Below are 16123 nucleotides of genomic sequence, written 5' to 3'. Positions count from 1 at the left end.
CGCCACAGTTCGGCGCCTGTTTGGGTCAATGCACCTGAGCTTTGGACTGTGGGAGGAAACCGGAGCACCCAGAGGAAACTCATACAGGCAACGGGGAGAACGTGCAAACTTCATAAAGACAGTGACCCAAGTTAGGAATTGAATCTGAGTCCCTGGCGCTGTGAAGCAGCCGTGCTAACCACTGTGCCACCCAATGGGCACCAAGTGTAGCAACTAGGGCATTTTTCATAGTAACTTCATTGCAGTGTTAATGTAAGCCTACTTGTGACACTAATAAAAACTTAAGTCTTAATTACTGCCAAACAACTTCTCTGGAACTGAAAGTTAACATTTACAAATGTGGACTTTCATTCCTTCAGATTTTAATTATTGTTGGAGATTTAAGAAAAAACACTAAAAATTCAAAAACATTATTTTTTTCTTGTTCCTCCTGCCCCTGATCGCTCTTAATCCCATCTTTCTTTATTTCTGGTAAGTTCAGTATTCTAACCAACGCTTCCTGGTTTAGACTCCATGCTGCCTGTTAATAAATCCTCAAACTGATTGCTTAAGAGATAAAAGGTTGCTTGCTCTGATCCCAGATTATCTGGAGAGGCGATGTGCCAACCTGACTCTCTAACTCAGAGTGAGTTTCAGTGGAACAGTCGCGCGGAGAGTCTCAAATGCCAGTCTCAGGATAAGGGGCAGCAAATTTAAAACAGAGCTGAGGAGAAACTACTTCTCCCAAAGGGTTGTGAATCTGTGGGATTCGCTCCCCCAAAGTGCGTTGGGTGCTGGGACAGTGAGTAAACTTAAGGAGGAGTTAGACAGATTTTTAATTGGAAATGGGGTTGAAGGGTCATGGGGAGAAGGCAGGAAAATGGGGATGAGGAGATATCAGCTGTGATCGAATAGCGGAGCAGACTCGATGGGCCGAATGGACTAATTCTGCTCCTGTTTCTTATGAACTTATAACGAATGGCTGGTCCTGTTCAAATACCCCAGAGGGTAAAATCTTCCTCCTGTAGTGAGATACCCACTCCATCCCTGGAAAATTGGTGTTTTCCCATCGCACATTTAGCGCATTTTAATGTCCCAAGTTTAGCCTGTGTGTGTGTGTATGAGATAGACAAAGACTTGCTTCCACAATGTTACTATGGGAACATTTAAACATATTGTTTTGGTCCTGAAGGCAGACAAAAGCAACTCCCGGGTGAAGCAGCTGAAACGGCAGCTGGAGGAAGCGGAGGAGGAATCCCAGCGGATCAATGCAGCCCGCCGCAAACTTCAGCGAGAGCTGGAAGAGGCCACGGAACAGAATGAAAGCATGAACCGCGAGTGTAACATGCTGAAGAACAAACTCAGGTAAACGCGGCGGGCGCCCCATCTGAAGCCGGACTCAGCGATTTTAACCTCCTTTCCCGATTTGCCGGGACTTTCTTCGGAGCTGTTCCCGCTCTGTCTCCGTAACTTTGCCCCAAGTACCGGGGATGAGCTATTTTTCCCGCGCACGAACCGGATTTCTGCCTTAGTCCCAATGAATCTATGGTGACGGAGTGTAAGAAACTCCCAGGAAATACCCGGCCTGTGGTAGGGTTTCCAATGCTACAGGAGTAAGGTGAAAATGTTGATATTTGTAGAATGAGATAAAGGAAAATATCCCTTTCGGTATCAAGAAATATTTGACTAACAAATCCAGCCAATCAAAGAATGAATGTGCCTCTGTTATTGAGTGATATGCAATGAAAAAAACAGTAAAATACTGACTGTTCCCACACTTAAGACTTGTTCATTAATTTCTTTAATGACTTTACTAGGGTGGCACAGTGGTTAGCGTCGCTGTCTCTCAGCGCCAGGGTCCCAGGTTCAATTCCCGGCTTGGGTCGCTGTCTGTGTGGAGTTTGCACATTCTCCCCGTGTCTGTGTGGGTTTCCTCCAAAGGTGTGCAAGTTCGGTGGATTGGCCGTGCTAAATTGCCCCTTAGTGTCAGGGGGTCTAGCTAGGGTAAAATACATGAGGTTATAGGGATAGGCCTGGGTGGGATTGTGGGTGGTGCAGACTCGATGGGCTGAATGGCCTGTGCTGTAGAGATTGTATGTCTATGTTCTGCTAGGTTTTATTTTATTGCCTCGTGTCTAATTGGGTTGCTAACCCATTCCAGTTTGTCTGGGAGTCTCCCAGGATCGATGTCTGTTAGGCAAATTTGGAAGAATCTTGGAGTTTAATTTGGAGTTAACTTCCCAAGTCAGAGCTCTGAGGAAGATTCATGCAGACTTGAGATGTTAACTCTCTCTCTCTGTCTCCCCAGATGTCGCCAGACCTGCTGAGTCTTTCCAGCTACTACAATAGGCATGTTATCCAACCTCCAGAAATAGATTGAGGGGCATGGACAGGGTGGATAGGGAGCAGCTGCCTCCCTGAGGGAGGCACAGTGGTTAGCACTGCTGCCTCACAGCGCCAGGGACCCGGGTTCGATTCCTAACTTGGGGTCACTATGTGGAGTCTGCACATTCTCCCCATGTCTGCACGGGTTTCCTCCAGGTGCTCCGGTTTCCTCCCTACTCCAAAGATTTGGTGGTCGGTCTACAGACACTTTTTTTTTCTCTGCCAAACTGTATTTAGTTCTCGGGATATGGGTGATGCTGGTCAGGATCGGTTGCCATGGAGAGGATGATGGTAGGCCTTTCCACTTATACAACTGAGTGGCTTACTCAGTCACATCAGGGAAACAGTAAAACTAATCAGATAGTGTGAACTTGGAGTCGTGTCCTCACCAGAGCCAGTGAGATAGCAAGATCCCATTCCTGAGAGCATTGATGATCTAGTTAAGTCTTAATGACAACAATCCCATAACTTTTAGTCACTTTGTCTGGTAGCATCTCAACATTTTAACAGATTTGTTGAATTGAATTTTGTAATGTGCCGCTGGGGATTTGAACCCTTTGTTCACTAACCCAGTTTTATAACCAAAACACTTGTGAAGATCTTTGCCTGGTATAGAATCATAGAATCCCTACAATACAGGAGGAGATCATTTGGCCCATCGAGCCTGTATCAACCACAATCCCACCCAGGCTCGACCCCTGTAACCTAATGTATTCACCCTGCTAATCCCCCTGACACTAAGGGGCAATTTAGCGTGGCCAATCCACCTAACACGCACATCTTTGGACTGTGGGGGAAACCAGAGCACCAGCAGGAAGCCCACACAGACACAGGGATAATGTGCAAACTCCACACAGACAGTGACCCGAGGCCAGAATTGAACCCAGGCCCCCGGCGCTGTGAGGCAGCGGTGCTAAGCATATATACCCCTTTAAAAAGCCAGAGTAATGCAGGTATGCACATTTACTCTACATGATCGCTAATGACACTGTGGAGAATACAGTAAGAAGTCTGACAACACCAGGTTTAAGTCCAACCAATTTATTTTTTAGTAAACTCACTATCAAATAAATCAGTTAGACTGAAACCTGGTGTTGTCAGACTCCTTACTGTGTTTATCCCAGTCCAATGCCGGCATCTCCACATCATGACTGTGGAGAATAACAGTGCAGAGGAAGTTTATTAAATATCGCTGCATATTTAATAAACATAGCAAAGGAACTAATCTGTGACATCGAGTGGATTTTGCAATCGTTTTCAGTTGACTGCTATCTACAGGATTCTGCTTGGTAAGATTTAGAGACGTTCTCTGTTGTAGACCTCTGCACGCTGCATGCAAGATCGGATTATTATTGTTTTACGGATCATTTATAGTAGGAATAATGTGTAACCCTGAGGGAAATCTTGTCTTTATTACAGAGGTGCTCATGAACCAGCTCAGTGAAATCCCAGGTACCTCCCAAACCTCCGCTACGCAACTCTCCACACTGCTCAAACTTCCATCTCTTTTTTTTCCTCCTTTTTTAAGTACTGACAGCTTCTGATAACTCTGAAGGCTGAAGACAAATATCGGGGAAAGGAAAAGAGTGATCTGGACAGAGAAGAGCCAGCGGATTTGATTTATATCCAGTGAGGACACTGAGTGAAATATAAATCTTATCCTGTGGCTCTTTGACATGTTTTCTGTTTACACCACATGTCAGATATCGGAGCAATCAGATTGTAATCATTCACAGCAACATAGAAACTAGAAGCAGGATGAGGCCATTCAGTCCCTCAAGCCTGCTCTGTTATTATTTTGATCTTAGCTGATCATCAAATTCAATATCCTGATTTCCCCTCCACATCCCTCCACCCCCCTCGATCCCTTTAGCCCCAAGAGCGATATCTAATTTCTCCTCGAAATCACACAACGTTTTGGCCTCAACTACTCTCCCGTGGTGGTGAAATTCCACACGTTCACCCCCCCGTGGGTGAAGAAATTTCTCCTCGCCTCAGTCTGTGCTGAATTTCAAATTCAAAGTGCGTTACATGTGGTACAAGTAAATGGAATAAAAGTTCAAATTAAATAGGTGCAGAGAAGGGCTTAACACTCTTAACACTGCTCGGCACATGCAGTGGAATGTGCAACTTCCGTACGTGCTCCAGGCTATCACTAACAATTCCTGCTGTCATTGAAAAGACCCTTACACTGCCGAATTATCTCAAAGCTTTGTGAAACTTGACTCTGGCCTTGACATTTTTTTTTCTCCCCTTTCTTTTTCCATTTCAAATCTCACCAGATGTTGTTTGAGCTCAGCCTGACACACAGCTGGGAGCTAAACTTCAGGTGGGCTGGGATTTTTTTGTTGTTTTGGAGAGGTACAGATGGCAGGCTGTGGATCTGGCCTTGCATTCCTTACCCCGTTCCTCCTCCCCAGAAAAGTTTTTTTTTAAAACCTCCTTGAAATGTAGGAGATGGAAAACTAACCAGCTGTCACCACTCGGTGGCGAACCCGAACCACAAATCATTCCTGGAAAAGAAATCTGCTCCTAAACGCAAAGGAAGCGACTTCCCCCCCCACCCCAGGGAAACAGTCAATTAGGCGTCTCTCAAAGCAAAACTTTGCGGCAGTTAAGGGTTTGACCCAGTCTGCTTTATTAATTCCAAGTTATGGAGCTGTTTTATTTCCCCGAGCCCTTTGAGGATCGAATGAACAATCTTGTGTACCAGAATTTCCATTGTATCATTTAACAAAAACATACTTTTCATTCTGGTCTGTTCTGTTCAATATTAAATGAGAATTTGCCTAAAACGTTAATGTAGATTGGGCAACTTTATGTCATCTCTTAGTCCTCAAAGGGTTTCCAAAACAGACCTGCCAAATAGGAAGCATGGCTTAGGCTTGTTCACTTAAAAATATTAATTATTAAGAGAGATGCAAACAAAGTTATAAAGTTTGCTTATCATGAAATAATGAAGGATTTTGAGATTGTCAATTGTATTTTGCGCCCGTTTAAGCTTTTTACTGTTCACATCAGGACATTGGAACCACAGAGTGAATAAATACACAAACAATTATTGCCAAGTTTATTTACAACCGCAATAAAATAAGGCCGACTCACTTTACCATTTATCTAATCCACATGTACGTAGAATTAAATTGCTTGAACATAACTGTAAATGATGCATTGATTGGATTTTTACTCCTATGTACATATAAGGCCCCCCACCTTGTCTGCGTTATTCCTTGCATGTGTGGTCTCAGAGCACATCAGTTTGCATGTTACAAAGCTACAACAGTAATTTAGCACCGAGCGGGTGTAATCACTGCAATCTTGCCCCGTTTGGCTGACGGTAAAACTGCTCAGGATTCAGCCGCACCTACTGCAGGGACTAGAGATTTGGAAATCAAAACAGGTTTCCATCTCACCCAGAGCCTTCAAGTTGGGGAATGCGGCAAAAAGCAAGTTTCACCAAGACAGCAGGAAGATTAACATACCTGAGATCGAGGTCTGCTGCTTAGAATCACAATCCTTCGTTACAGATTTCAAAAAGAATTCAATTACATCAGTTGCATCAGAATTCAATTACAGATGTAGTGACCTCCTCACCCAAGTTTTATATAGGTCCACAATCACTTTTCAGTTTCAGAAAAGGTAAAGAATTACTCTCACGTCATGGTTGGTGGAATGGCACAGTGGTTGGTACTGCTGCCTCACAGCGCCAGGGATCTGGCTTTGATTCCCACCTTGGATCACCGTCTGTGCGCAGTCTGCACGTTCTCCCTGTGTCTGTGCGGGTTTTGTCCGGGTGCTCCGGTTTCTCCCCACAGTCTGAAAGACGTGCTTGTTAGGATGAATTGGCCGTGCTAAATTCTCCCTCAGCGTAACCAAACAGGCGCCGGAGTGTGGCAACTAGGCATTTTTCACAGTGGCTTCATTGCACTAATAAATAAACTTGATTAGTCTCGGGAGGTTGGAGGCCAATGTCCATCTGAACCAGTTTTAAACATTTTAGCATTTCTTTTACAGTCTCACTCGTCCCGAAACTGTGAAATCCTGCCCGAGGTCAATGGATCTTTTCTGTGCTCCGGCCCCCACTAGCTCCCATTCCCATGGCGGACAAGAGTGGTAAAGTTCTGGCCATGATCTCACACACACGTTATTCAGAGGTGTTGTCTAAACGTGGGATTACTTCTTGTTGGGTTTCACTTTTTTTTTGCTCTTTGCTGACATGTGGAATTTCCTGACGCAGACGTGGAAACGAACCAGTGATGGGTGGCGGAGCGAGGCGGTCTGGTGGCAGGCGAGGAGTGGTTGATAACGCTTCACTGGAAAACTCTGACGAAGATATTGGAGGACGAGACGCAGATTTCAACGGCACAAAATCTAACGAATAATGGGAGTGCAGCGTGATGCGGTATGGGATAGAAGGGGGAAAATTATACACAAGATGGTCAGAGAAGCTTGCAAAAGGGTCACACACTTATGGTATTATCAGGGCACATTTTTTTTTCCATTTATTAAACTACTCCTTCACAATTTAAAAAAAAATTACTTTCACGTGCACGTAGCAGGAACTAGTTTGCTAAATATTTTATATGTATCAAAGTTTGAAATGAACATTTAAAGTACATTGTAAAAACCCTAATGTGCACTGCCTGATGGGCTGAGATTTTGAAATGTTTATATTTTCTTGCTACACCAGAAATGAAATAGCCTCAAAATTATATTGAAAATAAATCACACTTCCTTTTATACTGAAATGATTGCATCTGTTTCAGCAGCACAATGATATTGGAGATGGATGGTGCCCCTATATAGGAAAAGCCAAGCACATTACTGTACTGTTTGCAGACCACAGCAATACTGGTCACAAAATTCGATAGAATTGCTTTGTTTAATCACTCAAACTACTGGATTTCAAAATCAACTACTGTTTGCAGTAATATATCCGGATCATGCTAAACTTAGTCCGCAAAGTGTTTCTGAAGCCGTTTAATGACTCACTATCACAAATAAAGGACTTTGTATCACGACGCAAGGCATTGGGCAATTTATTTTTTTCCATGTACCCCCTCTTTCTGCAGCTTTTCTCAAAGTAAAGTTTGTTTATTTAATAAAGTTTTATTTACTAGTGTCACAAGTAAGGCTTACACTAACGTTGCAGTGAAGATCCCAGGTACACTCCAGCACCTGTTTTGGGTCAGTGCACCAAGCTAGCACATCTCTGCAATGTGGGAGGAAACCCATGCAGACATGGGGAGAATGTGCAAACTCTGCACAGACAGTGACCCAAGCTGGGAATTGAACCCAGGTCCCTGATGTTGTGAGGCAGCAGTGCTAGCTACTGTGCTGCCCTGTGCCATACCTGTCACCTGCCCAAAATAACAATTATAAAGCTACAATTTAATTGGACGTTTTAAGGGACTCTAACTCAAAACAGATGAGAGAGAATTTTATCTTCTTGACACAAACTGGCCTGGTTTAATCGAATGTTTTTTTTTCTATTGACCGACTACCTGTCACAGGTAAATGCAATCATAGAATCTCTGCAGTATAGAAGAGGCCATTCGGCCCACCAATTCTAGACCAGCTCTCTGACAAAGTATCTTCCTCACCCTATCCTCATAATCCCACACATTTCCCATGGCAAATCCATCTAACCTCCACATCCTGGGACACCAGGGGGTAATTTAACATAGCCAATCCACGTAAGATACACATCTTTGGAGTGTGGGAGGAAATTCATGCAGACATTGGGAGAATGTGCAAACTCTCTCACACTCTCTCTCACACACACAAACACACACCTGGGTGCCTGGCACTGAGAGGCAGTAGTACCAACCACTATGTCACTGTGCTGTCCTTTGAGTTAATCTCACTCAGAACACAGCACAAAATTGCCCAGGAATTCCAGAATTCATAATCTCGTGGGTCAAAAACAAGTGAGATTGTGAATGGAAATGTCAGTATTTTCTGAACAAAAACTAAGATGCCTAAATTCAACTTTGCGTAAGGACCAGGCAGCTATTACAGCGATAGAATTAGGTAGAGTCATGAATGAGAGGAATGTAATTATAGAATATTACAGTGCAGGAGGCCATTCAGCCCATTGAGTCTGCACCAACCACAATCCCACCCAGTCCCTATCCTCATAACCCCATTTACCCTAGCTAATCCCCCTGACACTAAAAGACAATTTAGCATATCCGATCCACCTAACCCGCACATCTTTGGTCTGTGGGAGGAAACTGGAGCACCTGGTGGAAACCCATGCAGACACAGGGAGAATGTGCAGACTCCACACAGACACTGCATCCAAGCTGGAAAGTGTAAACACTTTTTGAAGCAAGTTCTTGGATATAATTGGGTGTTTTGAGTCTCATCTGTAATGTTGTGTTTCTGTTGCCACCTTAAGATCTCTGAAGTTTCACCAAAATTCTGAGCAGCAGAGAAATAAATGCCTTGGCTAGTCTGTTTAAAACTTTTATCTGATTGTTTTGTCTCTGCTGCGGTGAGACAGCAGTGCTAACCACTGTGCTGCAAGCATATTCCACCCACTACACCCTGTTAACAGTATTGAGAAAAATCCCACAGGGAGGTGAGAATCATAGAAACCCTACAGTGCAGAAGGAGGTCATTCGGCCCATCAAGTCTGCACTGACTACAATCCCCCCCAGGCCCTATCCCCATCACCCCATGCATTTACCCTAGCTAGTTCCCCCTGACGCTATAGGGCAATTTAGCCTGGCCAATCCACCTAACCCATACATCTTTGGCTCGTGAGAGGAAACCAGAGGAACCCATACAGATATGGGGAGAACATGCAAACTCCACATAGACAGTGACCAAAATTGAACCTAGGTCCCTGGCACTATGAGGCAGCAATGCTGGCCACTGTGTCACCATGCCACCTTACAGTGAACTAGGGTCAGTGCCGACAATCTACACAGGGAGGCCCACAGTGGCAAATAAGAGAACAGGTGTTAGAATGTGACCGTCACTGCAGTCAGAGATTGAATTTTGTGTTAGAGCAGGAACAGACCGCGAGGAGGGGGTTCTCTTTCCCCATCAGCCTCACTACTTTCAGTGTGAAGAGTAAACTATTCCATGGTGAGTGCTTTGTCTTTTCTCCAGTTTGACATTTTTCCCTTGTGTCATATTGCAAGATTTCTGATCAGGAAAAGGATGGGGGGGGATGGGAAATGCCAGTGGAAGTTAAATTAAAGTAGCAGAAGCAATGTGGCACCGGGAGGAAAGTACAGGAGTGAAACCTGGGCAGTTTACGGTGAATAAACAGGGAAGGTGCTTTCCACTGGTGTGGATAGATGGACCAGGGAGTCGAAGTCAGGTTAGAAGGAAGGTGGCTGAATAGAAAACTATTAGACCATAAAATACTTCACTGAAAGTTCTCGTTGATGTAGGGACAATATTATTATTTAAAATGGAATCTGGGTGGAAAGGATAACTGCCCTGAGAACAAGTACCTGGCAAGGGAGCGCAGGGAGGGAGGTAGGTCCTGTTATTATTTTATGAAAATTCTTTTCCATTAAGGTCAGGCCTTTGTTTAGAAACACAAATTACTGCAGATGCTGGAACCTGAAACAAAAACAGAAAGTGCTCTTAGGCTGATTGGTGTGACAAAGTGTGCCTAAATTAGTCTCCCCTCAATCTGGTTTCCAATGTGGAGTGCCATAACTGTAGACAAGAGTCGTGGGTGGAAGAGGGAACTCACAATGTTAAAATGGCGGCGTGGGCTCGTTGGGCCTGTTTCCCAGACTGTGTTGTTCTTTGCTCTTTGCTGGAAAATCTCAACAGGTCTGACAGCAACTATGGGGAGAGAATAGAGCCAATGTTTCAGGTGTAGGTGACCCTTCATCAGAGCTCAAAACATTGCCTTTAGTTTTTTTTTAATTCATTCATGGGACAGGGGTGTAGCTGTCTGGGCCAGCATTTATTGCCCATCCCTAATTGGGTGAGGGCAGTTGAGAGTCAACCACATTGCTGTGGCTCTGGAGTCACATATGGGCCAGACCAGGGTAAGGAGCAGATTTCCTTCCCTAAAGGACATTAATGAAAAAGATGGGTTTTTCCTGACAATTGACAAAGGGTCATCAGTAGATTCTAAATTCCAGATTTATTTTATCGAATTCTATTTCGCCATCTGCTGTGGTGGGATTCAAACCCGGGTCCCCAGAACATTAGCTGAGTTTCTGGATTAGCTGTATAGACCACCTGTTCCACTTGGCCATCACCTCCCACCCTTTCAAAAGGCAATTATTTTCACCATGAAGCAGTGTCTCATGTCCAGCCACCCTCGTAGATAACAGCAGCATGGCAGAACTAATTCTTTTGGTCAAAGGACGTGGGTTCGATTCCTAGCTTGGGTCACTGCCTGTGCAGAATCTGCACATTCTCCCCGTGTCTGTGGGGGGATTTCCTCCAGTTTCCACCCGCAGTCCAAAAGACATGCTGGTTAGGTAAATTCTCCCTCGGTGAACCCGAACAGACACCAGAGTGTGGCGACGAGGGGATTTTCACAATAACTTCATTGCAGTGGTAATGTAAGTCTACTTATGAGACTAATAAACAAACTTTTTAAAAAAAAGAGAAAGGTACATTGCCAATACAAAGGAAAGGGAACAAAAAGTGGCAGCTGGAATTCACCAGGTGATCGATTCAGCATTTAAAAACAATTATAGTGAATGGAGGGAGTCCAAGGGACTGCTGTAGATGAGTGGCAAGGTGGTGCTGGTCATGGAGAGGTTGTAAAGAAAGCTCAAGAAACATGAGCAACAAATCTTCACATAGTCTTAACAATGAATCATTGAACATAAAACTCATGACTCTTTATAGTGTAGAATATAAAAGGGCACAGCTAACACAAGAACAAGACAGCACGGGAAACAGGTTCTTTGGGCCAACATGCCCGTGCCACCATATTAACAAAGCATTTTTCCTACACCTCCCCTGACCCGTGTCTATGCTTATGGTTCCCCCATTGGAAACCAGATTCAGGGGAGAATAATTTAGAGACAATCTGTTACACCAATCAGCCTAAGAGCACATCTTTGGGGTGTGGGAGGAAACCAGAGCACCCGGAGGAAACCCACGCAACCACAGGGAGAATGCACAAACTCCCACAGACACCGGCCCAAATCCATGTATCTGCACAGCAAACTGTGATAGTCACTGAGCTGTTGTGGTGCCCATCTGCTGGTCCAGTTTTAAGCACACACAACGACGCGAAGTACTAGGCCACTCTTGAAACATCTAAGAGCAGCCCACGCACGACCCACCGTGTGCATGCCCCTCGTTTGACAACAAGGTGGACCGACACGCCTGCGGAGTAAAAAGAGACAAAACATGTAGCATTAGCTTTCCAGTAACGTCCCGCGGCTCTGACCCGCATTTAAAACTGTCTCCTATAACCCTCCATCCCTGTTTCGCTTATGTGCCTATCTAAGTAAACCTTAAACAAGTCCAGCGTGCCTGCCTCCACCACCTTACTTGGCAGTGCATTCCATACCCCCACGACCCTCTGTGTGAAAAACCTCCCTCTAGCATCCAAATTATACCTCTCCCCCCTCACCCTTAGCTCGTGAGCCCTTATGATATTTGTCTCCAATCTAGGAAAAAGCCTGCCACTGTTTATCTATACCCTTCATTATTTTATACGCCTTTAATCAGATCCCTCCTTAATCTCCGTCTTTTTAAGGAAAAGAGCCCCAGTTTACCCAATCTTTCCTCATAACCCAGTCCTTCCATACCAGGCAGCATCCTGGTAAACCTCCTTTGCACTCTCTCCAGGGTCTCCACGCCTTTTCAGGTGACCAGAACTGGACACAGTACTCCAAATGCGGTCTAACCAATGTTCTGTACAACTGTAGCATTAGATGACAGCTCTTATACTCTATACCCCTGCCTATAAAGCCTAGCATACCGTAAGCTTTCTTCGTAACCTTCTCCACCTGGGTTGTCACCTTCAGCGACTTGTGCACTCGCAGTCCCAGGTCCCCCTGCATTTCTATACTCTTAATTGGTCTACCCTTTATCATGTAACTCCTCCCTGCATTATTCCTTCCAAAATGCATCACCTCGCATTTATCAGGATTAAATTCCATCTGCCATCTATCTGCCCAATATACCAGCCTATCTATAGCCTGCTGTGTCACCTGACAATCCTCCTCGCTATCCGCCAATTCTGCCATCTGCAAACTTGCTGATCACACCACGTACGCCCTCTTCCAAGTCATTTATATATATTACGAATAGGAGGTCCCAGTACTGAGCCCTGCGGCACACCACTAGTGGCAGACCTCCAGCTAGAGAGGGATCCTTCCATTACTACTGTCTCCTGTTGCCTAGCCAGTTTTCAATCCACCTAGCTACCTGTCCCTGTAGCCCATGAGCCTTAACCTTTTCTACCAGCCTACCGTGAGGGACTTTGTCAAACACCTTCCTGAAATCCATATAGCTGACATCAACAGCTCGTCCATCGTCAACCGTTTTTATCACCTCCTCAAAAAATTCTACCAGATTCTTAAGGCAAGAGCTCCCCTGAACAAAGCTATGCTGCGTATCCTTAATCAGATCGCAACGCTCCAAATGCTTATACATCTTATCCCTAAGAATTTTTTCCAACAACTTTCCTACCACCGATGTCAAACTCACTGGCCTATAATTACCAGGGTTATCCCTACTGCCCTTTTTAAACAGCGGTACCACATTCGCTATCCTCCAGTCCTCTGGAACCTCACCTGTGTCTAAAGAAGAGACAAAGATTTGCGTCAGAGGCCCAATTTCATCTTTCACCTCCCTAAGCAGCCTGGGATAAATATCATCAGGCCCTGGAGCTTTATCAGTTTTTATGCTGCCTAAAAACTCTAACACTTCCTCCCTCATAATGGATATTTCCTTCAACTGGTCTACAGCTCCCTCCAAGACATTACAAGACACCAAGCCCTTCTCCTTCATGAATACCGATGCAAAGTATTCATTCAGGATCTCTCCCATTCCCTCAGACTCTATGCACAGTTCCCCTCCTTTGTCCCTAACAGGGCTAATTTTCCCCCAACCACCCTTTTGTTCCTAATATAAGAGTAAAATGCCTTTGCATTTTCCTTAAGCCTATCAGCCAAAGCAATTTCATGCCCCCTTTTCGCCCTTCTAACTCCCCTTTTGAGCTCCCTCCTGCTTTCTCCATTCCCAGTTGCTTAGACCTAACATATGCCTCTCTTTTCTTCCTGACCAAGTCCTCAATATCCTCTGTAATCCACGGCTCTCTAATCCTGCCTTTCCCATCCTTCCTGCAACCTTTTCAGTTTGCCCTTGAAAGCCTCCCACTTGCCAACTGTGGACTTACCCGCTAACAACCTCTCACAGTGTCCTTCAGCACCTTCCTAATCCGGCTATAGCTCGCCTTCCCCCAGTTCAGCACCCTCCCATTCAGACAGCACTCATCCTTTTCCATTTTTATCCTAAAGTAGACAGACTTGTGGTCACTGTTAACCACCTGACCCGGCTCATTACCCAAAACTAAATCCAGTATAGCCCCCTCCCTAGTCGGGCTAGTTTCATACTTTTACAAATTCCTCCTCATCCGAACCCCCAGCTCTAGGCCACAGGGATGTGTTGTTGCAGTTGCACAAGACCTTGGTAAGGCCACACCTAGAATATTATGTACAGTTTTGATCTCCTTTTCTGAGGAAGGATGTTAATGTGCATAGATCCCTGAAAGTTGGCACCCAGGTTGATAAGGTTGTTAAGAAGGCGTACAGTGTGTTAGCTTTTATTGGTAGAGGGATTGAATTTCGGAGCCGTGAGGTCATGTTCCAACTGTACAAAACTCTGGTGCGGCCGCACTTGGAGTATTGCATACAGTTCTGGTCACCGCATTATAAGAAGGATGTGGAGGCGTTGGAAAGGGTGCAGAGGAGGTTTACCAGGATGTTGCCTGTTGTGGTGGGAAGGTCTTATGAGGAAAGGCTGAGGGACTTGAGGTTATTTTCGTTAGAGAAGGTGGTTAAGAGGTGACCTAATTGAGGCATACAAGATGATCAGAGGATTGGATAGGGTGGATAGTGACAGCCTTTTTCCTCAGATGGTGATGGCTAACACAAAGGGACATAGCTTTAAATTAAGGGGTGGTAATTATAGGACGGATGTCAGAGGTAGGTTCTTTACTCAGAGGATAGTAAGGGCGTGGAATGCCCTGCCTGCAGCAGTTGTGGACTCACCAACTTTAAAGGGCGTTCAAATGGTCAGTGGATAGACAAATGGATAACATTAGAATAGTTTAGGTTAGAGGGTCATTAGATTGGTTCCATTGGTCGGCGCAACATCGAGGGCCGAAGGGCCTGTACTGCGCTGTAATGTTCTATGTTCTTGCTCTCAAGTGAGTGCAGTGAAGGTTTACCAGGCTGATTCCGGGGATGGGACTGATGTACGAGGAATGATTGACTAAGTTAGAATTGTTTTCACTGGAGTTCAGACAAACGAGGGGGGATTTTCATAGAGATTTATAAAATTCTGACATGACGAGACAGGGTAGATGCAGGGAGGATGTTCCCGATGGTGGGGGGAGTCCAGAACCAGAGGTCAACAGTCTGAGGATTCGGGGTAGATCATTTAGGACGGAGATGAGGAGACATTTCTTCACCCGGTGAGCCTGTGGAATTCATTACCACAGGAAGGAGTTGATGCCAAAACATTGAATGTATTCAAGAGGCGGCTGGATATAGCACTTGGGGTGAATGGGATCAAAGGTTATGGGGAGAAAGCAGGATTAGGCTATTGAGTTGGATGATCAGCCATGATCGGAATGAGTGGCAGAGCAGGCTCAAAGGGCTGAATGGCCTCATGCTCTTATCTTCCATGTTTCTATATAAAAAAAAACCTACAACTTCAGTTAACTTACTGTGTGCAGTATTGGGCTCCACACAACAGTAAGAATATTGATGCTTTTAGAGATAAATGCCAACTAACTAACTAACACGCTGCCTGGAATGAGGAATTACAATTAAAGGCTTTTTCATTTGAACAAAGATTAAAGAGAGGTTTCCTCAAATGCGAGAAGATGGACAAGATAGAAAAAAGCAGATTGTTTTCAGTGGTTTAGGCTCAAGAATAAAAGGGACCACTGATATAAGATTAAATGTATAATTCCTGGGAGGCTATGGAATTTACTCAAAAGGTTAAGTAACAGACATTGAAATTATGACAACGGTCAAAGTGGGATTGGATGCGTACACAAAGGAAAAGGAACCACAAGGGACATCGAACTCTGGCTGGTAACCGAATCAGTCAAAAGGCTTTCTTCATACACAAAGTGCCGACGGGACTGATTGAGCCACCATCTGAAACAACGCAACCCCATTAGTCCGAGATGCAGAAACCTGGGACAGTGGAGCACCATTTAAACCGCTTTAACTCTCATCCGTCCTCGGAGCTCAGAATGCATCCGGTGTTCGACCAAAGTGTAGGAATATTTGGCCACATTAAGTGATAGCTCATTATAAAACCGTTCAAAGCACAATGCCATATTTAAAACAAAACACGGGAAAATCTTAAAGACGTGGACTGGAATGTCAATTATTGGTGGTCTGTAGAGAGAAATGTTTTGTCTGCATGAAAGTGGTAAGAGTCCACCCGAATGGAGCAACTTCCTCCCAGCTGCTTTCCTGAAGGTGTCACCTTGTTTGATACAGATCCCACGTGGCCATTCTTTGGGTTGGAGACCAGAAGATGAAGGGGGTTATTTGGCAATGGAAAA

General features: G+C 44.8%; 1 protein-coding gene across 3 annotated transcripts in view; it reads left to right on the top strand.

Annotated features, from left to right (window-relative positions):
* The window catches only part of myh11b (myosin, heavy chain 11b, smooth muscle), a 161161-nt gene extending 153776 nt beyond the window's left edge, over positions 1-7385 (top strand). For 2 of the 3 annotated variants that reach the window (XM_080207029.1, XM_080207028.1), the window contains 2 exons: positions 1172-1344; positions 6602-7385. In XM_080207029.1, the coding sequence (XP_080063155.1) occupies positions 1172-1344; positions 6602-6746 (318 nt within the window). In that variant the 3' untranslated portion in view covers positions 6747-7385. Of the gene's footprint in view, positions 1-1171; positions 1345-3783; positions 3817-6601 lie in introns of all 3 variants that reach the window. The other variant, XM_080207030.1, reaches the window with a different exon arrangement.
* The last annotated feature ends 8738 nt before the right edge of the window (positions 7386-16123 follow it).

Source organism: Carcharhinus amblyrhynchos, chromosome 18 (genome assembly GCF_965287045.1).
Source record: "Carcharhinus amblyrhynchos chromosome 18, sCarAmb.v2.hapA, whole genome shotgun sequence".
In the NCBI taxonomy this organism is placed as follows: domain Eukaryota; kingdom Metazoa; phylum Chordata; class Chondrichthyes; order Carcharhiniformes; family Carcharhinidae; genus Carcharhinus; species Carcharhinus amblyrhynchos.
The sequence above is the reverse complement of the archived record's forward strand: the minus strand, read 5'-3'. Positions and strand labels throughout refer to the sequence as shown.